Source organism: Trichomonas vaginalis (assembly GCF_026262505.1).
Source record: "Trichomonas vaginalis G3 chromosome Unknown ctg_176, whole genome shotgun sequence".
NCBI lineage: Eukaryota > Parabasalia > Trichomonadida > Trichomonadidae > Trichomonas > Trichomonas vaginalis.
The window spans coordinates 1-21,589 of NW_026529263.1; the positions used below are offsets into that span (position 1 = coordinate 1).

Genomic DNA, 21,589 nt, shown 5'->3' on the forward strand with positions numbered 1-21,589 from the left:
ATTTGTGTTCCACTTCCCTCTTCTACAGGTGCAATATCACCGATTGTTTGGGGTTCATCAACTAATGATTCTTTAGAAATCTTTTTTTCTTGAACTTCATTTGCTTGGGTATTAAAAGTATCATAAATGAGTTTGAAGAATCTATTACTTATTCCCATGTAATCGAGCAAATGCAATATCTCTTCTTTGTTTAATTTTTTCAACGTATCTAAATTAGCGTCTTTGAGAAAACCATTGATTTGTGCTATGTTATTGTTTATAAAAGCCTGTATTAATTCTTCTGTGTTAGTTACAGACTGCTTTACATTACCCGTCTGCATAATAGTGAAAGTTTGATTGATTTTTTATGTTGGCATTTTTTTTTCCTTCCAAAAAATAAAGTTTTTTATGAACAAAATAAATTCGAATTAAACATAATTGCTTCATTGAGGATTCACATAATTTCATAATTTTAATCAATTTTTAGATTGATTTTAATTCTCTTTGTTGAATTAGTTCTAACATCTTAAAACCTCTAAGATCTAGCATACTTCTATGCATTCCTGATACAAATGCATCAATTTTTAGAGCCATTATTGATGTGTGATTAATGAAGCAACTAACCAAGAAAAAAACCTTAATATTTTTCAGAATAATTGTTGTAACAATCATTTCATTAGTAAGTATTATGATTTCGTTTAGAAGCCAAGCGAATAGCTTTCCAACTTTCAAAAAATATTCAAAACCAATTCCATATGATGATCCAAAATTAGTTTGGAGTCTGCGAAAGAAAAACCCAAAGCCTCCATTTCTTTCCGAACTAGAATATTCTAAGCAATTATATATAATGGTTCTTGATAATTCATATAAACCTGAAAAATATCACTGTATAATGAAAAGACAATGGATGGATCCAATAAAACAGTATAAAGAAATCGATGGAGTTGAAATGTACTCATTAAATGCCACGGATAACGAAGAATGTAATTTATCTACAATCACGATCAATTCTTTACCAAAATATACAGTAAACCCATCAGCATTCTTACTGATACATTCTCTAAAGCTATTTTTGGAGAGATCATATGCTGATTTTCTTTTTGTTATTAATGACGCCGCATACATGAAATTAGACAGATTTATAAAGTTTATTCGTAAGGAAATGCAATTAAATAGGAATAACAATAGGTATATTCTTGGAGATTGCGTAGAACAAAGATATTTCTTCCAAATGTTATTATTAGATTCCGGAATTCTTTTATCCCGATCACTTGTTCAAAAAATTGTTGATACAATGGATGACCATCTCTGGCAAGTTGCTTTTCAAATCGGATTGCCAGCAGATGAAATTTTGTCAGAAATTGTTGAAACGTTAGGAATAATTGTAAGAGATCGACAAACAGATGAATTTCTAGGTCGAGGGTGGAGAAGTGAAGAGCATTACAAGATGTTTTTGAACAAATCATTTGACTCCCTTCCAATTTGTTCAATTCCTTTCGAGCTTCTACGACCAGGAGCAAGCCAACTTGGATTGTGCTCGCCTCGCATTACACAAGTTAATGATATGTCTGTCTGGTCTGCATTAAACTACCAATCAAAAGAAGATTTCTTGAATACAGCAGAAAAGATGCTAGAAAACATCCCACAGAACGTTTGCTACTATTGGGATAGACTTTACCCAACAATTTGTATCAAGAAATAATTCTGAATACTTTCTGTTATATTTATATTATAATATAACTTTCTATTCATTTTCGTAACGATAATAACCAAAATTTAATAAATTGTTAGAATATATTTTACATTATTTTTGTTTTTACTTCTTTTATAACACACGTTATTGAAACCCTCAATTTCATAGAACGATTCTGCAACTTATATCAAGTATCATTAACGTTATCACTACTTTTGATCAATTATTGAACTAATTGAAGGATCTCAACCAAAAGGGTTAAGTGATTCGCCTCAAATACATATAAAAATTTATTTACTATAGACTACATTATTAAATGGTTCATATTTAGGCCATTGCATTAAATCAATTGTGAATTGATAAGAATCAGTCTCATTAAACATTTGTCCGTATAAATATTGCTTTAAAAATATAATTTTTTCCAATGATTATTTAAAAATCTCAGTTTACAATTTTTCACCTAATTTCGATGAGAAAATCGAATACTCCGCTTGCTTCTGAGTGGAGTTTTTATATGTTTTACAGAGCACCTGGCTCAAAAGCAGCTGACAATTACGAGAAAAATATACATACACTCGGTAGTTTTAATACAATCGAAGAATTTTGGTCAATATATAGTCACCTTAAACGTCCAAATGACTTAGAACCACCAACAGACTATCATCTATTTAGGAATGGAATACGCGCAATTTGGGAAGACCAAGATAACGTGAAAGGAGGAAAATGGATTATTAGATTAAAAAAGGGATTAGGCTCATACTACTGGGAAAGACTTATTATGGCATTAATTGGAGAACAATTTCCAGTAGATGCCCTTGGAGCAGTTATTTCTGTTAGATATCCTGAAGATATAATTAGTTTATGGAATAGAACTGCATCAGATGATAAAGTACGCCATGAAATTTGCCGTGCATTATGCTCGGCGCTCGAATTACCACCAGATACAAAATTGGAATACAAACAGCACTATGACGCTGTTAGAGATCACTCTTCTTTCAGAAATACTGTTATCTACCAGGCTGGAACTGACGAACCATTTGAAATTCCTCAAAAGAAGGTAGGAAATGGTAAAAAATGATGTTTAAATCTCTCTTTCCACATAACTCTTATTTATTTCTCTCGATATAATTATAATTTCGCTTTTTGGGTCAAAATTTATTCAGTATTTCTTTTCATTTGAAATGAAATTGAATAATCCTTCTCAAAAACCAGTACAGTATACATTGTGCGTCGCCTGTAGCCTACAGCTACAGGCACCGACACAATGAAAAAAGTGACAGAAAACTGACACCATACGGGCGCGCATATGTACGCATATATGTGTAAAAATAAACGTTCATATGTAAACTAACCTTTATTCACTAGCAGGGGCTGATAAATCATAATCGTCGAGAAGTACGATAGGTGGTCCCACCTGTTTAATCTGTATGGAGAGGCAAACGTGACGTAAGAAGCATAACACTGGTTTCTCAGTATATTTAATAGACTCTGCTGTTGGCTTAACTGTAAGCTTATATGTAATAGGTGAATTAGATAACTGACCCTGTTGGAATGTATAATCAGTTTCGCAAGGGAATCCACATAGGTAATGACCTAAGTCATTTGACTCGATTCCAAATTGAGGGACTGATGTGGTTGTGATAGACCTCATGACATCATAGTTGAAGCCAACAGTATCGTTATTATTGTTAGTGGCATTTGCCTGCATCTCATAGAAGATTGGATCATTAGATGCTTGAGCCTCAGCGGGTATGTTACCATATGCTCCACAGTTCAATTGAATTTGTTCAAACAATGGATTTTCATAGGTAGTGTTATAATTAGGTGTTTTCTTAAATAGTGTATAAATGGTGTTCACATATAATGGAGTAAATGCTGCCGTGAATGTACAAGGAGTTCCTTCACCTTTAGCCATTGAACCATCCATAGTAATGCAGTCAATTCTTTTGATTGGGAAGTTTAGAGTCTTTGCCGAATATCTTGTCACCAAATCACTATAGATGTTAGGGTCCAAAGAGAATGAGTTACAGTATGTAATCATTTCAAAGAAGTTTGCATTCTTCTTAGTGAACTTAATAAACTTGGTACCAAATGATATCGTACTCTTATCGGCATTCCAAGTTACAGTATCAATAACTTTGATACCTTCATAGATAGGAGTGAAGTGATTAGTGATTGGAATATAGCTTGTAACATTGGCTTGCATGTTCGGTAATGGTAGAATATCCTGATAACTTAATGGTGTCCAAACCATACCAGCAATACTGAACTTAACCTTAAGTTGTAAGTTACCAGCAAACGCTGGAAGGAATCTAATGTTATTAAGTATTAGGAATCTTCTTAGGTCAATCTTGATTGGTATGTGGAACTTTAATGTAGTTGCACCACTAATTGGTTTATTGAACTCAATAATCTGTCCAGAACGAACTGTATCACATCTATTGAAAACATCTTTATGTCTAGCCTTACTAAATACATCAACTTTCTTAATAGCTTCTGTTGTAGATGCAGTAGAAGTAATGTAACCTTCTTCTCTAGCATTATCTTGTGTATAAACACTTTTACCATTAGCGATTAATTGATATGATTCAACAGCATAGAATGAATCAATGTATCCCAACCAAATTGCTGGAAGATGTGCACATGATTTGCCACCAGCATATTTAGTATCAATTGCTTTAATTGCTGTAACATTTGATCCTGTAGGAGCTGTCTCAACAGCTCTTTCTTTATATACTTCACCATCATATTTAGGAACTTTTTCATCAGCTGGTTCAGTTTCTGTTGTAATTATGCACTCACCATCGACATAACCACTAATGAACGTATTATATAAGTCAATCATGTTCTCACCAGGTGGTGATATGTTAAATGTAATATAACCGTTATCAATAGTATTTGTCGGCATAGCTGGCACTTTTGTTGGGACATATCTATGGTTAGTATCTCCAATAGGAACTGCCCCATCAACTTGATCGAAATAATATCTTACTTGTCTGATGGAATCAGCAATACTGTATGTATTGAGGTTATCGTTCAACATCTTTCTCAGCTATAAAAAATTTACAATCTTCTTATTCTTGGGATTATTCGTCTTATTTGTGGCTGAGGTTTAGGAGGTTCTGGTTCAGGCTCTGGTTCATCATCGAAGTGTATTCTTTTCTCTTCCATTGATTGAACATATTCTTGATTCTCTTTAGTTTCCTTCTCACGTTCAATTGGGTCCATGTTTGGTTCATTAACTACACTGTTACGTTCTAATATCTTTGTCATCATCTCTAACAACATTTTATTAGTATATGCTTGTTCTTCTTCTTTCTTCTCATCAACTTTAGGAGCTTCTTGAACAACAGGAGCTGGGGCAGGAGCTGGTGAATTCAATGGTGCCTTTCTCTTTCTAACTTGAACTGAACCATTCTTCATATGACAAACATAATATAATGGATGTTGTATTCCTTTAGCTTCATTCAATATGATTGATTGCTTTTCACTTGGTGAAAGTTTTGACGTCATTTCTATCCTAATAAAATTTTTTACTCCTAACAAAATGACTGAGAATACTTTCGACAGAGAAGCACTCAAGAATGAACTTCGTGAAGAAATACTTAATGAACTCAAACCAAAAGAACAAACACAAGAAGAGAAACCAGCTAAACCAAAGCGTAAACTCACAGAGAAACAATTAGCTGCATTAGCAGCTGGACGCGCAAAGAATCCACGAATGATTGCAAAGAAATTGAGAGAAGAGGAAGAAGCTAAGAAAAATAATAAGTAAGTGTTTAGAACTTTAACTTACGTTCAAAAGATGACTTCGTTGAAATAGTGAAGTCCTTATTTTTGTTGAAGCATGGTTTCGAACCAATGCACAAGTCAAAGGTTATCTCATCACCTTCATAAAGAGATTTGTACAATTCCACGATGCTATATTTTTCCCCAACTTTCTCAGGGAAGAACAAACCTTTCTTCTCGTCATAATGTACTTGTATCGCATCTGGGAACATTTGGTTTGCAGTAAGTGCAATTACGTCCTGTGTGATTCCCTTCATTCGACAGTGGAAAGCAATTTCCTTGAGGTCATTGGTTAATTCGTCGAGGTAAGTCTTCTTTCCAACGAATATAGATCTTTGTGCCTTAGACATATGTCCTGCAGTAATCTCTGCAAAGTCTGAATGAAATTGACCCAGTGCTTTTCCAATGAGTTCTCTGTTATACCTTCTCTTGTATTCTTCTGCTAACTTATCTAAGTCCTTCTCATACAAGTGTAAACTATCTGTATCCTGATAGAACAACTTCAAGCCCAAATCTTCTGCTGTGAAGAATACTTCATTCATGATTCGTTTGGACATAGAAAGGATTGAAACACCTAATGGACAATAGTTAAAGTGACGAACGATAGGTTTAAATGACTTTACACATGAAAGTTCGGAATCGGGGATGAACTCTATTGTCTGTATGTCATTATAGTTCTTAATGATATAGTCAGTGAGCTTATTGTCCTTGATGAAACGAATCTTTTTGTCAATGGGCTTTAATATCGTCTTACCATAGATACTGTTCAAAAGAAGTTTGATGATCTCTTGTATCGGATTACCTTCCTTCTTATACTTAGCACGTAATTCGAAGAGCTTCTTAACTTCATTCCTTATTGTCATGTCCCTTTTTCCATCATAATAGTATCCATCAATGACTTTGCATGAGATCTCTTGGAACTTGATCAGATCTTGAAGCGTAATGTGGTCTACGAACATCTTGCAGCATGTATTGGAACTTCTGGCAACATGTAAGTCAGGGTTGATGTCAGGATTGACGACAATCAATGGGAATGCTGAGTTCTTACCGATCGACAAGATCTCGATCTGACAGTAAAATCCTGAGATGAACTTTTCCTTTGTTGGTTCAGCTTGGTCATCATCAAAGAGATGCTCCAACAAGTATTCACTGCTCTTCATCTCTTCTGTCATAACTTTTGGAATTCCTTCTAAACAGTAAAGTCTAGCAATTGCTGATGGATACAATGATACAGCATCGAAGTCAGTGATGAGTTCTCCTTCATTGTATTGCTTCTTGTTCTCAGCTAGCATGCATCTTCCTCCTTGAATACACTTGGAAATATATTCACGAGGTTTTCCTGCAAGATCAAAGAGATTACCGTTCTTCCAATATACTCTCTTCTCAAAGAGTTTGTTTGAGATAGAACTTATTGAAACATAATCATAAGCATCTATTTCAAACTCAGTCATGAGGTCATTGCGGAACTTAAGAAAGCCATCTCGTAAAATGCGTACATCTTGACCGCAATAGAATGACGAATAAACTTCCATGTCAAAGTGTTCATCATCAATCTTGCAATCTTCAATCTTCTCAATGTTCTCATTAAAAGCTTCAATATCTTTGACATGATTCATGGCATCATCGATGTTACCAACTTTAGTTGTATTAACTAACTCTTCCGTGTAGTAATTATATGGGAAAACTTCTTTTTCACCACTAGTGAGGTGAAACATTTCAGGGAATCTTTCCAACTTAGTTGAGATGATTGCATAAGAGTCTTTGAAGCAGAGAAGTTTTCCTTTGTACTTTCCTTGTATCTGCATCGTTTGTGAACCTTTGATGATTGGAGTTCCTGTAATCTCTTCTAACTGAGACATGAGAAAAGTGACATCGTACGATAAGTTGTGGAAATAAACTAAACTCTTATCTGGTAAAGCTTCGAGGAATTTTGACGCACAGTCACTTCCCCAAATTGATGTATAACCATCATCGTCATCTTCCATGAAACAAATGTTGTATGCTTTGTGAATGTTTCCATCAGTTGATGCTTCGAAGTCAGCAAAGAAAACATGTTCTCTTGGGAACTTCATGTCTTTCTTCGTCTCTGAACTCCAATCTTTCTTCATCCTTGCGCAATAACGCTCATTGTATGTGAGGTCAATCATTTCTTCAAGGTTCTCATTATACATCGTTGTGAAGTATGTGCAAAGTTCTCCTGTTCTAATTGGTTCGAAATAATTGTTAGCAAACAAGAGTTCAATGACTTTTGCAAGTGGTGTAACTAACTTTGAGTTAATTGCATACCTTGTTTCATATCTTCTGTTAACTAACATCTTCTTCTCTAAAGTCCAATCCTTGCACAACTTACAAACATCTTCATAGTTCTTGATGAACATTGAACTTATTGGAAGCTTTTCGTTCAACATGTAGTGGTCATACATTAATAAAAGTTCTACTGTCATCTTTGGTTCTTCATCTGGTTCATAAGTATATGAATGATTTGAATACTTCTCGTTGTATTTGATGACATGGAACCTTATTCCTGTTTCTTTGGCAATAACCTTAATCTTTGACATTGGAAAATCTTTGACACGAATGATTTCCCTCATATGATTAATTGTTGCTTCGTCAACACCAGCTTGAATACAAGCGTAGATGAAACATGAATCTTTCATCATCTTCTTTGCTGTCTCTGCATTAAGTTCGTTGAAGATCTGATACCTCTCTAAGTTAATAGGTAATTTGCATGTCCATGTCCAAAGCTGACCATTACGTGACCTGTTTCTCTTCTTTGAATGGTTTTGTTTGATGATCTTGAGTGCGATCTTTTCTTGACCTGCTGCTCTCATCGTATCTAACATAACTTGTTCTTCAGCTGTGAGTTTATATGGTGTGTACGTTCCTTTTCTCAAAGCAGAAGCATCAACATCTGAATAAGCTGTATAGTCAAAGATCTCGATCTTCCTTAACGAAGGAATACTACAAAGGAAGAAGTCATAGTTTGATTCAAGGACTTTAGATGCTAATTCTTGTACTTCTGCTATTGGAGCTTCATTAAGTAACTGATGAACTAATGATCCCATTGTATTGATGTTCAAATGACGCAAAATGTTTCTCTTCTCATCAAAGTCGTAATAGAATGTCCACTTCTGTTTGAAAAGGTCTATCTGTCCAATGAACTTTGCCATAACTCTTGGAAACATCTTGTTGAAGTAATCTTTTCCTCTTGGACTGTATTGGTCAATGTTAAACATAATGAATCTTTCTCCTGCTTTAGTTATTGGGTCTAACCATTTCTCATCAGGAATTTTTTGACCATTAATGTTCTTAACAACGTAAAAGGCATTCTGTATTTCTTTGTATGCTAATTCGCTCTCATCAATCTTTGGTGGAGGGTCTGAGTATATTGGTTGCATCTCCATTAACGCTCTATTATGAGATCTCTGATCGTGATCTAAAGCAACTGGGGAATTTGAAGCTGGAACATTCATGATACCATTGTAGTCATCATAGAAGCTCTTAGCATTCTTGAAAATATCTGCTACACTTCCTGTACCTCCTTGATTCTTAATTGCCAGAGCTAATTTATTGGTAATGTCTTTAGCTTTCTTAGGCATTTTGATCCCAAACATATCAAGCATACCTTTCTTATCTTCTGGTGAAAGGTTATTAACTAATCCTTTTATAGCATTGAGCATGTTGGTCTTTTATAACCGATAAAAAAATATACGTTATTTTTTTTTAATCGTCATCGTAATCATAATCGTACGAAGATTCTGTATCATCATCACTGACATCATTGGTTTCTCTAACTTCTGGCTTATCTGGTTTAATCTCTATCACCATAAACATTGGTGACAATAATCGAACAGGCTGATCTTGGAAGTCAACTAAGGTAAACGTAACATTAGTTAGTTCCCATGGAAATGCATCTATCCATGGTGAGGATTCCTTACATATAAGTGGTTTACCAGATATCCAGAACTCATTGATGTTATAACATGTAGATCTGTACATGATCTTTCTTCGATCATCAACTTGGTCAATATTATTGAACCCAGAGATGACAGACATTGATGAACGAAGGTATAACTGATACCCGAAGTTGAGCATAGGTGGTTTTGGCATTTGTAGATAATAATTATGTACAATAGGTAGTTCTATTCCATATGCACCTAAAATAAGATTTGCTCTATGTGAAGCATCTTTTAAATAGACTTTATGTCCTTTGTCCTGTGACGTAAATATAAGTTGATTCGTAGCACTCAGTGAAACTGTTACATTATGTTGACCTTTTTTCTTGTTATAATAATCAAACTGTTTTGTTACAATCTCTTGTAGTTTTGATACAATAGTATCCATATCAAATGAAAGAGCTGACTTAAATGTACACACCTTTTCTTCTCCATCTTCGTCTAACTGTAAGACAAAATAATCTGTTTCGTCACAAACAATAAAGTTCGCCATAGTACTGACACTTTTTACTCTCATCTTTATCTTACTTGGATGCCCCATGTTAGGATCTGCTTGAAACTGTATTGTCCCGTAGTTATTAGGATCAGTCGATTGTAGATAATACATCATTTTTATATGTAGTAAAAGAATGAGTGTTGTTCCATATGCATATGAATGTTATAAGTCTAGCGTACTTCAATATAAAGAATATACTCTCAGAATTACTGATAATGCTTTAGTCATACATAAAGAAGGTGCTGATGAAGACATTACCATCGGTCCTGGTATATTACCTATCGAGCAACCAGATGGTACAATTGTTGAAACAGACTTAAATCAATACCTTCAAGCGTTACAGAATCGTGTGACAAAAGTAGAGAATAATTACTTAGATGCTCCATTCTTCACAACTGATAGAGATTATATGTTTTCATGTATGGCGAGTAATGGTTTGCAAGAAACTCGTGAGGTAAATATTAATGAAGCATTAGAGACTATAATATATCATGTTAAACGGTTATTATCGATTGACCATGGAGTTCATTTTGACCCAAGGTCTACACTGTTCAATATACCAATGATTGAAAACAGTCAATTAACATTTAAAGAAGATACATTGTATAATGCTTTAAACGCAGCATTTGCTTATATATTAGGTCATGAACAAGTACAAAATAGTGGTATTGCAATATACTTAGATAAAGTTATGTTAAAGAAACCATTGACATTCACAGAAGATGGTCCAAAAGCAACTGGTATTGTTGGTGATGGAACATTATTGACGAAAGAATACTTAGCAAGTCATGTCGGAGAATTTTTCTCCACTAATGATAGCATCAGTACAACACCAGAAGTTATTTTATTGAAGAAACCAATCACATTTGATGTTAAAGGAAAGACAAAAGCAACTGGTATAGCTGGCGATGGAGTTCTTCTGACTAAGGAATACTTGAAGAAAAATATCAATGACTTCGTTGAAATTGTCAAAGATAAAGAATCTGGTCTTAAGTTCAACCCTTTATCATTCATCTTTGCCATAGCAAACGCCGGTGCTACTGCAGCCTCATGGATATCACTCCAGAGTCAAATAAATGCTCTTTGGGCTTTTGTTGAAAGTCAAGAAGGTATAGATACTGTTCTTGACACTCTGGGTAATCTTGGTCCAAATCATAAAGGAGGTTTTGTGGATGGAATAAAAAATTTAGTTGAAAAGACTAAAACAAGTTTCCAGAAGATAACTCATATAGAAAGATTCAGAAATGAAGGTTATATGGAACTTGAGAGTTTTGATGTGACTGGACCTTTGGAACCAATTCCAATGCCACGTGATGCTAATGATGAAGAAGAGAAAGATCCTGGACCAAAAACAATCATTTCTACGTTAAGTACTTTGTACCCTGATTTTGTGACCTTAGTGAAAGTTGCTAATACATCAAGAAAGAACAATAATATTAATATGTCTGGTACTGATGACCTTACTGATTATCTTTATCTCATTCTTGCTGAATTAGCGAAGAAAGTTGAGGAGAACAAAAATAATGGAGGAAGAACTGCACTTAAGATTGCAGACAAAGCTGACAAAAGTTATGTTGACGAAGAGATACGTAAAGTTGCATCTAAAGAATATACTTTATCACAGTCTGTCATACTTAAGACAATCAAAGGTCCAGAGAAAGATATGTACCCAGGTGATGGTACAACAGTTAAAGTTAATGAAAGAGTTTCATTCCCATCTGGTATTGATGCAAAAGAAGTATATATTAATGGTGAAAACATCAATACAACATTGATTCCTTTGAAAAATAATGAGTTCACTGAACCTTTGACAGTTAAATCAATTCGTTCAAGAGAAGACAAACCTGTTATAATCAATAAAATAGGAGCTGATAATGACCAACCAGTTCAAATCAAGAAAATAAGAGCTGATGACATTATCTTGAACTATACTTTAGGCTCAAGTGCTCCACAGAGAAGATCCAAGCACTAGTAAAGATACACTTAATAGTTTAGATAGTAAATGTACGAACATTGAAGGTCATGTCAGAAACTTTGAAACACATGAGCTACCAACAATGTTAGATAAGAAAGCTGACAAAACTTATGTGGATGCAGAACTAACAAAGAAATTTTGGAAACCAGATAAAATGACATTTACAACAGAAATTATAAATGGTGAACCAGCAACTCCATTTGAATTTGTTAGAGGTCTTCAACCAGATACTTTTGAATTTTTCTTGGATAATTCTATTGAACTAACATTACATTATAAAAGTGGAACAAATGCAACATTTCATCCGGGAGATACATTCCAAATGGTATTTAATGACATAAGTTCTTTAGAATATGTTTATAGAGCTATGAGCATATATGATTTAATATATCCTATAGGAGCTGTTTATACGTCTATGAATCCAATAAATCCAAACACTTTATTTGGTGGTAGATGGTATGAAATAGTTGACAGTTTTCCATTCTACACTAATACGCAGTCAATGAAGATGGGAGGTTCAAAGAAAATAGGTATTGAAAACCTTCCTTCACATATGCATAGGTTCAGTGGAAGAACATCTGTGGAAGGAAACCATTCACATTCAATGACAAAAAGAGGTTATACAAATCTTGCAGCAGGTTCGGATAGACAGGGAATGCATAGATATGATATTTCAAGTGACCCAGTAGATTCAAGCACAGGTATTTTCTGTGGAACTGCAGGAAATCATACACATGTTGTAGCTGGCATTACAGACCCAGCAGGTAATGGAAAAGATTATATGCCTCCTTATATAACAATGCACGCTTGGATACGAGTTGGTTAACTCAAGATCACGATCACAAACTGTTTCTCAGTATGAATGAGTAGCTCTATTTTTACATCATTACTGAAGTATTTCTTTTCTTCATCAATGACAGAAAGAATGTTTTCATCATCTTTTAAAGATCTTACCAAAGTTAGATCTTCATCAGAAAATCTCAAAGAAAGACTCATTTATGCACTAATAAAAATATAGCTAATTATTTTTTTATCTGAACTTTTTATCGGGTATATAAAGATGTCTGAACATCATATAAAGTTCTTTAAGATCCAACAGTTTGTAGATGAAGTGAAGAAGCAAAATAAAACAGCAAAGAGACTACTTATATGCTTACCACAAACATTATGTCAAGGAAAGTATGGTTATAGTGCAAGTCCGATCATGATCTTTGTCGATAAGCAGAAATACACAAATGAAGGTTTAGCTAATTTACTCAAGTTTGAAAAGATAGCTATAAACATTCCTGACCATTTCTCAGCGAGAATAAACCTTGACAAGACTAAAAGTTATTGTTTATATGTAGATCTCACGAAATCAACAAAGAGTAAAGACAAAGAATATAACCCAGTTGAACTTAAGACAATGGGTAAGAACTTACTCAAAGCTGCTATCAAACCTGTCGAAGAGATCGACATTGAGGATGAAGCAGAAGAAATAGATGTAGATCCTGATGCATTATAAACGATAAAGTTTATTTTTGGAGGAAGATGGTGTCAGACCCTTTAATCTGGTATGCTTGTTCTAGGTAATTGCAGAAACCTAGAAAGATTGGTATTGGTCTGAGTTTCATATCTGTTCTCTCATCTCTCCATTGAAGCAAGTAAATTTTCATGAAGAGTTCGTCTGGATTCTCAGGTTTTGGTACACACTGATCGAAGATCTGTATGACCTCTTCATGACCGTACTCCCTATGGTCAGACATGAGTGTTAAGAAGAACTTTTGCATCTTCGGACCAGGTTTAGCATCTATGCAACGAGTGGGTCTCATTGACATTTTTGTCACTTTTATTTGGTCGAATGGAAGGATTCGAGTTCATGCCACTTGACAGCAAAGAAGGTGCAGAAGAGGTTGTTGTTGCTGCATTCTATGCGAGCTCACACGTTGACGCATTCCGAACTTACCAGGATGACCTCGAAAAAGAAGGTCGAAAGCTTGGAAAGATCCAAATGTTGCTTGAGTTCTTCCGTGGAAACCTTGCACAGAAGTATGAGAAGAAAGAATAAACAACTAATTATTACTGAGCTTAGCTCATAAATGTAAGTTTTTACTCTGATCAGATCTTAGATCTCGTCGGGACAAGCGGAAAGGATAAAGTCCATGAGCTGGACTTTTGTCTTAGTGAGCGGTACTGCGGTCATGAGTAGTTCGCGCTTGTTTGAGCCACTTGGAACGCGACCCTTCCAATTCCTCATAGATCTCAAGGCAGAGATCGTGAAGAACTCAAGGACAAAGAGTCTTTGAGACTTGGTAAGGAATCCCTCATCATCTCTTTCATCCTGGAGGGTCTTTGTGGATGCAGTGGACTTGATCTCGTCTTCCTCGATCGGATCATTCTCATAATCTTCATCACCCTTCTTCCTAAACGTCATCTGCTCTCTCTTGTAGTCGTTCCTGAGAGCATTGAGTCCAGCTTCAAGATCTTGTGAGTTCTTTGCAGGTTTATTGAAAGTTTTCTTTTCCTGCATTTGCTGTATAAGCTGGGTTTGCTGTTGCATCATCTGCATCATCATTGCCATCATATCTAGTGTTGGTGATGCTGGAGCTGGTGTTGTACCATCTTGGGACATTCGGTCGTCGGTTATGTCTTTACAAAAGACTGCTTTACAAAAGACAGCTTTACAAAAGACAGCTTTACAAAAGACAGCTTTACAAAAGACAGCTTTACAAAAGACTGCTTTACAAAAGACAGCTTTACAAAAGACAGCTTTACAGACAGCTTTACAAAAGACAGCTTTACAAAAGACTGCTTTACAAAAGCATTTTCTCACAAAATTGAATACTTTTGCTTTACAAAAGACGTCTTGACAAAAGATTGCTTTACAAAAGTCTGCTTTACAAAAGACGTCTTGACAAAAGATTGCTTTACAAAAGTCTGCTTTACAAAAGATTGCTTTACAAAAGATTGCTTTACAAAAGTCTGCTTTACAAAAGACAGCTTTACAAAAGATTGCTTTACAAAAGCCATGACTGATCTTCATCCAATTTGTTTAATCGAACTTAATGAAGTAATTTCTGCATATCTCCTGCATGTATTTGGAAACGAGAGGATAAGACAACTCACCAAGGTTTCCAGACGCCAGATCCAAAGACTTGAATCAACTGCAGGAGTAATCCTAAGCTTTGAAGAAGGATTAACCAATAAGAAAGATGTCATTGACTCCAAGCGTGAAAGCCTTGCTGCTTTCTTACGCAAACACCCATGGGTCGATGTTGATCTCCAAACTCCTTACCAAGGACTCGTTGAAACCTTCACGACCTACAGACAGCTCCTTGACAGACCTGAGCAGAACCTTCTGGTCGAACGTGATGGCACATTAAGCCCTACAGACGAGTCAATCCAGAGAGAAGAAGCTCAAGAGTAAAAATCTGACATTTATACTTTACATGACATTTTTTTCATGAGTGTTCACGTTAAGATCAATGATGAAAACATGACTTCATGGGAAGATATCATTGATGACATAGAGAATGACCTTGATGAAAACATGATGGGAGCTCAAACGTCAGTTAAGGTCAAACTTGGTGAAGTTCAAGAAAAGATCTCCGAGATCAATGCAAAAATATCAACACTGCTAAATTAGGTTTAGGTGCTTAAAGAGTTGACGTTTATTACAGAAGCTTGGAGAGAACTTTAAGCAAACTTGAACGTCAGAACCAAAGTCTCATAGTTGTGCTCCAGAAACTCAGTCTCATGCGTAAAGCATATAATGACTACCTACATGTAAGAGACTTACCTTCTTATTCTACTCCAGATCTCGACTTTTCCGATATAAGTCCAATCCTTATTGATACAACACTTACGATAGCAGGGATGCTTCCTACATATCCAGAATATGATAACTTACCTCAGCTCTTCGAGTATCTCAAGAAAAAGTTCATGATCTTATTATGTGAGACCATGAAAAGACGTCAAAACACCAGAACAGAACGAGAACAGAGCTTACTAATAGACTTATTATATATACTAAAGAAATAAAGGAGTTTTTATTCTAACTTTGGTATTTTTGGAAGAACTGATCTGGATCATATTTGTCATCACAGGTTTTGGTATCAAAAGTCTCTCTGGTTCTTGGACTCTGGTACGGAAATGGTTCCTTTGGTTTCCTAGCTTTTGGGAGATCAAAAATTTTCTTGGTCCTTTCTTTTGTGTAAGTGTTGTCCATTTTTATCGACAACGAATGTGAGCTTTCCGTCGTCAAAGATGAATGTCGTCGCTTCTTCAGTTCCCTCATCAACTATTATCTTCTTGATCTTTCTCTTCTCCATTAACAGAAAAAGTGACATATATTACTTCATTATTTTTCTGAGTGTTAGGATTAATTAAACCTCTATCTATAACATGCTTTCTCATAGAAAACTTCTCTCCATATCTTTTTGTCAATATCTCTAAAAGTTCTTCTGTATAAGATTTATCACTACTGAAGTAAATAGATGGATAATTAAGGACATCAAAGGTTTCTACAGTATCTTTAAGAGTCCATTCATCTCCATACTGTATAGAATAAGTATGGAAGTATGGAGGATCACATATAAAGAAAACATTGGGAAGATCTTTATACTCATTGAAGAGTATTCTCCAATCTTTATGAACAATAGTTAAACCTTCAAGATAGTCATCTATGTTTTCACCAAATAAGTTAGTATATCTGAGGTATAACACTTTCTTCATTAATGTGTCAAGATCATAGTATTTGTATGCTCCAGAATAGAGAAGACGTGAACATAATGTATCCCAGTCTATGTATGGAGCTTTACTTATAACTTCTCTGACGATCTCTTTCTGATCAGTAGGAATTTTCTCATCTGGCTTAACATTTATTCTCTCCTTAAGTTCCTTAAGTATTTCATTCGTGTCATGAATGTGTTTCAGTCTATCAACGTAGTTATCATAGTCGTTAGCTATGATCGTTGCTTTTGGGAACATAATATGCAACAGATGAGAGATATAGAGAGAACCACCAAAGAGGTCAACGAAGACATAATCCCCTTTGATGTCTTTGAGTATGTCGATAAGAGCTTTCCTGATCTTCGACTTATTACCTATGAAAGGTAAAGGAGGTTTGGTAAAAATCATTTATATGGTAATAAAAATAAGTGTTTACTTGAGACAATAACCTCTGTTGAGTTTGTAGAACAAGATCAGAAGTACGATCAAGTTCAAAACAACACAAATGGCTAGGATTGCGTTACCAACAATCTTTGTCTTTTCCCAGCAAGACTTCTTCTTTGGTTCATGTGCTGCTTCGACATCACTGTATGGCTCGGACATTAACTTAAAAAGTGTCATGACCACTTCATTTTTGATGAAGTCAACAGCTTATGTCCACTTCCTCCCACAAGCACTTGAGGAACAAGAGAAGGTCATCATTGAATACCTTCAAGCCACTGAGAAGCTCCAAAAGCTTCAAGATCTCCGCGAAGAGTTCAAGTCCCGCTTGAAACAGGAGAACTTACTACAGGAATACATGCTCATTTTGTACCCATTACTAGATGGCTCCCATTTACCATCAGAGTACACTGCAGCTCTTGATGCACTCAAAGATCTTCGCGATCACCGTCCGATCGGTAAAGAAGCCTTCGAGCTCACCATTGAGCAAGCCATCCTCGCCAAGTACAATGCAAAGAAGCGGATGCTCGAAGCTCTTGATAAGATCAAGGAGTACGTCGAAACGTTCTAAAATAATTACTTGAGTAAACAATAAGTTTTATTGAGTAAGTCTTGAAACATTTGTGCTTTTGTTCTTGTTTGAACAACCATATTTAACATTAGATAAAAAATTTTTGGTTAAACGATCACATACTTAAGACATAAATTATACCTACTTATTAACTCAGTATATTGTGCATTATATGCATACTTAAACTCTTGAGCAATATTGTTCTCATCAATGATTCTGATCTGAGCTATTTTTGAGAAAGGTGGTGGAATACCACAACATGTGATGTCTGGGTCCAGTAGGTCTATTTCACACTTGAACCCAGTCATTCTGTGAACAACTTCTTCCAAGTCTGGCTTAGGTAGTAAGATCTGATCTTTGCTCACTAAGTTAGAAAAGAGCTCTTTGTCTTGATCTAAAGTATCTTCTGGTATATACTAAGTAAATACTCTTCTACACCAATCCTCGATGAAGTCTCCACAGATCTCGATGAGGTCAGGTTGGAAGTTAATGGACTTAAAGGAGGAGGATACATTGGTGCTTCTGAGTTCGTAGTTGTTTCCTCTTTTTTTATCTCTGTTGGAGCATCACTTACTGTACCAGATGGATAGTTCTTTATCACAATGTTATTAGTTGTTCTTGAATCAACATTGCTTGTTGGTTCAATTGGAAGATTAGCTGCACCATAAAGAATTGACTTCGATCTCATTTGTTATGAGTAAAAATTGTTTTATTCTCATATAAATGACGAACATTAACCCAGAGAACAACACAGAATATACTGCAACAGGAGTTGTTTACAATGATCTAGATCAGATCGTCCAACTCAAAGCCCCAAGAGGAAGGAATTTAATAAGACAACCTCCACCAAAGATATATGTTGATGATGGTAGTAATGGGTTCAACTTAGTGTATCATTACTCATATCCTCAATATGCAAAAATTGGGTCTACCCCAAACGTGACAAACCATTATATGAACCTTTATGATGAAGCAAGGTTTCATGCACCAACGAAGAAAGAACCTGATGCATCAAGATTACATGAATTCGCAGACCATGATGGTTATAGCGATTACTCAATGCCTGTAAGACTTTAACGTTAATAAAAAAATGACTGTTGGTAAACAAGAAAAAACTTTAATACAAGAGGATTTGATGCTACCAATATATTCAACTGATATGGGAGCTTATCAATTCGATACATTTGAGAATCCTGGTGGAACACCACCATATTTTCTTTTGTTCATCAATGTAAACAGTAGAAAAGGTTATGCGTTCCCAATGAGTGAAAAGAACTCAAACAATGTTCTAAGTGCAATGCAGAAGTTCATTTCACAAGCTACAGGTGAAATGAAGCCTACAATACTTACTAGTGATGAAGACCCAGCTTATACGACACAAAATGTTCGAGATCTGTTGGTCAGTCATAACATTGAGCACATGACGACACAGAAATACAATCATAACATACTAGGTATTATTAATAGGTTCTGTAGAACTATTAGAACTATGTTACATATGAAGTTAAACCTCAAAGAAGGTGATAAAACACCACCTTTCACTGCAGATACAATGAGACAAATTATTAATGACTACAACACTGAATATCATTCAAGCACACAACAAAAGCCTGATGATTTCACAGAAAAGGATAATGAGGAATATATAAAGAAGCAAAGATTGAAAGAAGAGTATGTCAGAAAAAATAACCTTTATAACTTAAGACCTGGTCAAAAAGTTCAAGTCATAGTTGAACCAAGAACATGGGGTAAAGGTAACCAACAAAGAAGACATCTTGATCCTTCTTATTATACAGTTGATTCAGTTGATACAAGTGCATACTTGTTAAGAGCAAAAGATGGAAGTGTTGCAAGATATCCACGTTATCAGATATGGACAAAAATAGAGCATGGATTAAAGCAAGGAGAAACTTTAGATCAAGGAAGACACGGTGCTGTTAAAAGTATTGATGGTCATGAACTTGTCGGTAATGATGTAAAGTATGATGTTACGTTTGAGAACGAAAATACAGGAAAAGTGACAGGTAGAGGTATGCGTGAAGGTAATCCAAACAGGTTGTCACAAATGGAAGTACAGTATTGGAGGAAAAATATTAATGAAGGTCATGTTAAAGATATGCCTAGTTTTCTTGAGAAGTATCGTGGGTTTCGAGTTTAGCTTGTAAGTCCTTTATTTTTGTTTCATACAATGAGATCTTCCTTCTGATCTGTTCATCATTGAGAGGTTGCTTGACTTTACGGAACTGTACACGTCCGTCTTTCATTGTATGTACATAATATCCATCAGGAACCTTACCATCTTTTATATATTCAGTTAACCACTTTTGTTTAGTTGATGCTTTAATGACTTGACTCATTTCTTACTGGATAAATTTTTATGTTTTTTATCTTTTGACGATTTTTTCTTATCCTTATCTTTCTTCTTGTCCTTGTCCTTCTTTGATTTATCCTTCTTCTTGTCCTTGTCCTTCTTGGACTTCTCTGCTGCAGGTGGTGTTGGATTCTGTTTGACTTTAGCACTTGGGTCAGGACCTTGTCTTTGAGACTTAGATATAGATTGTTTAGGAGCTGCTGCTTGTTTAGTTGCTTCAGCTTGTTGTTTAGCTAATTCAGCAGCTTGTTTATCATTCTCTTCTATTTCCTTTGCACCAGTTGCGACTTCATTCTTGAACTTTTGGAGATTCTCAGCAGCATCCATTACCTTATTCGCTCCTTTAAACAATCCATAAAATTTCTGCCATGGTGATACTGAAGGTATATTTCCACCAATTGCTGGAGGAACTGATGCTTCAGGAGTTGGAGATGGTGTTTTGTCTGAATTGAGATGCTTTTCTGCTTCAAGAACTTGTGTAGTATTTTTCTCCAGGTATGCTTTTGCAACCTCCTTAACTTCTGGACGTTCATTATTTACATCCTGTCTTGGTGTTGATGTTTCAGTAGCGTTTTCCTGAGTTACATTAACAACAGGTTGCTCAACTGCTGAAACATTAGCTGCTTCAGTAATGTTATGAGTAGTTGAAACATTTCCTGATATACCTTCTCCTGTTGGAACTCTTGGAGCAATTGTTGTGATGTTCGCCATTGCAGGAGTTGGAGTAGGAGTGTCATCAATCTTTCTGTCAGCTTTCGTCGTTTGCGTTGTAGTATTTGTTGTTTCATTACCATATTTTGATCTTAGTCTGGTAAGCTCTAACTTCATATGTTCTTCAGGATATGCATACTTATTATATTCACCCTTAATATTCTTTTTCCATTCATCGTATTTATCTTCTGCTGATTTCTTAATTGATGCTAGTCCGTTTACAGCCAATTCATCAGTACCGTTATCAGTAGTCTGGTTATATAAAAGATTAGCAGCTGATCTAATTGTGTAATCCGTAAGATTACCAAAACGCTCTATTGTACCTAATGTTGTGTTCTTCAGTTCCTTTCCAATTCCTTGTGCAGCATCTTTGACTAAATCAGCACCCCATGCACCAAATTGTCTCACAGGAGCCGCTATTGATGGTGAAGGAGATGGAGATGGCGATGGAGTTGGTGATGGTGAAGGAGATGGAGATGGTGAAGGAGATGGAGTTGGCGATGGTGTTGCTGCTTTCGCCTTTCTATCAGCTTCTTCCTTAGCCTTTCTATCTGCTTCTTCTTTCGCCTTTCTATCTGCTTCTTCCTTAGCCTTACGAGCTTTTTCTTTCTTCTTAAGTTCCTCTAGTTCTTTACGTTCAGCTTCTTCTTTCGCCTTTCGTTCAGCTTCTTCCTTAGCCTTACGAGCTTTTTCTTTCTTCTTAAGCTCCTCTAGTTCTTTACGTTCAGCTTCTTCTTTCGCCTTTCGTTCAGCTTCTTCCTTAGCCTTACGAGCTTTTTCTTTCTTCTTAAGCTCCTCTAGTTCTTTACGTTCAGCTTCTTCTTTCGCCTTTCGTTCAGCTTCTTCCTTAGCCTTACGAGCTTTTTCTTCATAATATTTTGTATACTTATCATCAGC

At 35.5% G+C, this 21,589-nt stretch overlaps 14 protein-coding genes and 11 pseudogenes across 25 annotated transcripts, besides 1 other annotated feature; 13 read left to right on the forward strand and 12 right to left on the reverse strand.

Annotated features, from left to right (window-relative positions):
- Positions 1 to 592: 592 nt before the first annotated feature.
- TVAGG3_1088820 (uncharacterized protein) lies at positions 593 to 1,754 on the forward strand (the record flags this gene model as incomplete). Its single annotated transcript, XM_001314503.2, has 1 exon — positions 1,211 to 1,681. One exon carries the CDS (start codon positions 1,211 to 1,213, stop codon positions 1,679 to 1,681), a length of 471 nt encoding a protein of 156 aa, XP_001314531.2.
- Positions 1,755 to 2,144: 390 nt separating this feature from the next.
- TVAGG3_1088830 (translation initiation factor protein) lies at positions 2,145 to 2,761 on the forward strand (the record flags this gene model as incomplete). Its single annotated transcript, XM_001314504.1, has 1 exon — positions 2,187 to 2,750. One exon carries the CDS (start codon positions 2,187 to 2,189, stop codon positions 2,748 to 2,750), a length of 564 nt encoding a protein of 187 aa, XP_001314532.1.
- A 226-nt stretch (positions 2,762 to 2,987) lies between these two features.
- Positions 2,988 to 21,589: a mobile genetic element.
- TVAGG3_1088850 lies at positions 4,921 to 5,185 on the reverse strand (annotated as a pseudogene). Its single transcript has one exon. A coding segment is annotated over exon 1 (265 nt).
- Positions 5,220 to 5,447, forward strand: TVAGG3_1088860 (uncharacterized protein; the record flags this gene model as incomplete). The annotated part of the gene is made up of 1 exon (XM_051256959.1): positions 5,220 to 5,447. The coding sequence occupies one exon, from the start codon at positions 5,220 to 5,222 to the stop codon at positions 5,445 to 5,447; it is 228 nt and encodes a 75-aa protein (XP_051075816.1).
- On the reverse strand, positions 5,452 to 5,718 carry TVAGG3_1088870 (organellar and viral DNA polymerase type B; the record flags this gene model as incomplete). The annotated part of the gene is made up of 1 exon (XM_051256960.1): positions 5,452 to 5,718. The coding sequence occupies one exon, from the start codon at positions 5,716 to 5,718 to the stop codon at positions 5,452 to 5,454; it is 267 nt and encodes an 88-aa protein (XP_051075817.1).
- Positions 5,754 to 6,633, reverse strand: TVAGG3_1088880 (annotated as a pseudogene). The gene has a single exon. A coding segment is annotated over exon 1 (880 nt).
- Positions 6,743 to 7,632, reverse strand: TVAGG3_1088890 (annotated as a pseudogene). The gene has a single exon. A coding segment is annotated over exon 1 (890 nt).
- TVAGG3_1088900 lies at positions 8,779 to 9,141 on the reverse strand (annotated as a pseudogene). Its single transcript has one exon. A coding segment is annotated over exon 1 (363 nt).
- TVAGG3_1088910 (uncharacterized protein) lies at positions 9,185 to 10,024 on the reverse strand (the record flags this gene model as incomplete). Its single annotated transcript, XM_051256961.1, has 1 exon — positions 9,185 to 10,024. One exon carries the CDS (start codon positions 10,022 to 10,024, stop codon positions 9,185 to 9,187), a length of 840 nt encoding a protein of 279 aa, XP_051075818.1.
- Positions 10,047 to 10,497, forward strand: TVAGG3_1088920 (annotated as a pseudogene). Its single transcript has one exon. A coding segment is annotated over exon 1 (451 nt).
- Positions 10,605 to 11,382, forward strand: TVAGG3_1088930 (annotated as a pseudogene). The gene has a single exon. A coding segment is annotated over exon 1 (778 nt).
- Positions 12,304 to 12,714, forward strand: TVAGG3_1088940 (ATP binding; the record flags this gene model as incomplete). Its single annotated transcript, XM_051256962.1, has 1 exon — positions 12,304 to 12,714. The coding sequence occupies one exon, from the start codon at positions 12,304 to 12,306 to the stop codon at positions 12,712 to 12,714; it is 411 nt and encodes a 136-aa protein (XP_051075819.1).
- Positions 12,949 to 13,392, forward strand: TVAGG3_1088950 (uncharacterized protein; the record flags this gene model as incomplete). Its single annotated transcript, XM_001278142.2, has 1 exon — positions 12,949 to 13,392. The coding sequence occupies one exon, from the start codon at positions 12,949 to 12,951 to the stop codon at positions 13,390 to 13,392; it is 444 nt and encodes a 147-aa protein (XP_001278143.2).
- Positions 13,403 to 13,633, reverse strand: TVAGG3_1088960 (uncharacterized protein; the record flags this gene model as incomplete). Its single annotated transcript, XM_001278141.2, has 1 exon — positions 13,403 to 13,633. The coding sequence occupies one exon, from the start codon at positions 13,631 to 13,633 to the stop codon at positions 13,403 to 13,405; it is 231 nt and encodes a 76-aa protein (XP_001278142.2).
- TVAGG3_1088970 (uncharacterized protein) lies at positions 13,729 to 13,935 on the forward strand (the record flags this gene model as incomplete). The annotated part of the gene is made up of 1 exon (XM_001288113.1): positions 13,729 to 13,935. One exon carries the CDS (start codon positions 13,729 to 13,731, stop codon positions 13,933 to 13,935), a length of 207 nt encoding a protein of 68 aa, XP_001288114.1.
- TVAGG3_1088980 (uncharacterized protein) lies at positions 13,993 to 14,301 on the reverse strand (the record flags this gene model as incomplete). The annotated part of the gene is made up of 1 exon (XM_001288112.2): positions 13,993 to 14,301. The coding sequence occupies one exon, from the start codon at positions 14,299 to 14,301 to the stop codon at positions 13,993 to 13,995; it is 309 nt and encodes a 102-aa protein (XP_001288113.2).
- TVAGG3_1088990 (uncharacterized protein) lies at positions 14,896 to 15,294 on the forward strand (the record flags this gene model as incomplete). The annotated part of the gene is made up of 1 exon (XM_051256963.1): positions 14,896 to 15,294. The coding sequence occupies one exon, from the start codon at positions 14,896 to 14,898 to the stop codon at positions 15,292 to 15,294; it is 399 nt and encodes a 132-aa protein (XP_051075820.1).
- TVAGG3_1089000 lies at positions 15,331 to 15,705 on the forward strand (annotated as a pseudogene). Its single transcript has one exon. A coding segment is annotated over exon 1 (375 nt).
- TVAGG3_1089010 lies at positions 15,917 to 16,198 on the reverse strand (annotated as a pseudogene). The gene has a single exon. A coding segment is annotated over exon 1 (282 nt).
- TVAGG3_1089020 lies at positions 16,272 to 16,856 on the reverse strand (annotated as a pseudogene). Its single transcript has one exon. A coding segment is annotated over exon 1 (585 nt).
- TVAGG3_1089030 (uncharacterized protein) lies at positions 17,104 to 17,610 on the forward strand (the record flags this gene model as incomplete). Its single annotated transcript, XM_051256964.1, has 1 exon — positions 17,104 to 17,610. The coding sequence occupies one exon, from the start codon at positions 17,104 to 17,106 to the stop codon at positions 17,608 to 17,610; it is 507 nt and encodes a 168-aa protein (XP_051075821.1).
- TVAGG3_1089040 lies at positions 18,028 to 18,298 on the reverse strand (annotated as a pseudogene). The gene has a single exon. A coding segment is annotated over exon 1 (271 nt).
- On the forward strand, positions 18,334 to 18,687 carry TVAGG3_1089050 (uncharacterized protein; the record flags this gene model as incomplete). Its single annotated transcript, XM_051256965.1, has 1 exon — positions 18,334 to 18,687. One exon carries the CDS (start codon positions 18,334 to 18,336, stop codon positions 18,685 to 18,687), a length of 354 nt encoding a protein of 117 aa, XP_051075822.1.
- Positions 18,896 to 19,768, forward strand: TVAGG3_1089060 (annotated as a pseudogene). The gene has a single exon. A coding segment is annotated over exon 1 (873 nt).
- Positions 19,964 to 20,809, reverse strand: TVAGG3_1089070 (microtubule-associated protein family; the record flags this gene model as incomplete). The annotated part of the gene is made up of 1 exon (XM_051256966.1): positions 19,964 to 20,809. One exon carries the CDS (start codon positions 20,807 to 20,809, stop codon positions 19,964 to 19,966), a length of 846 nt encoding a protein of 281 aa, XP_051075823.1.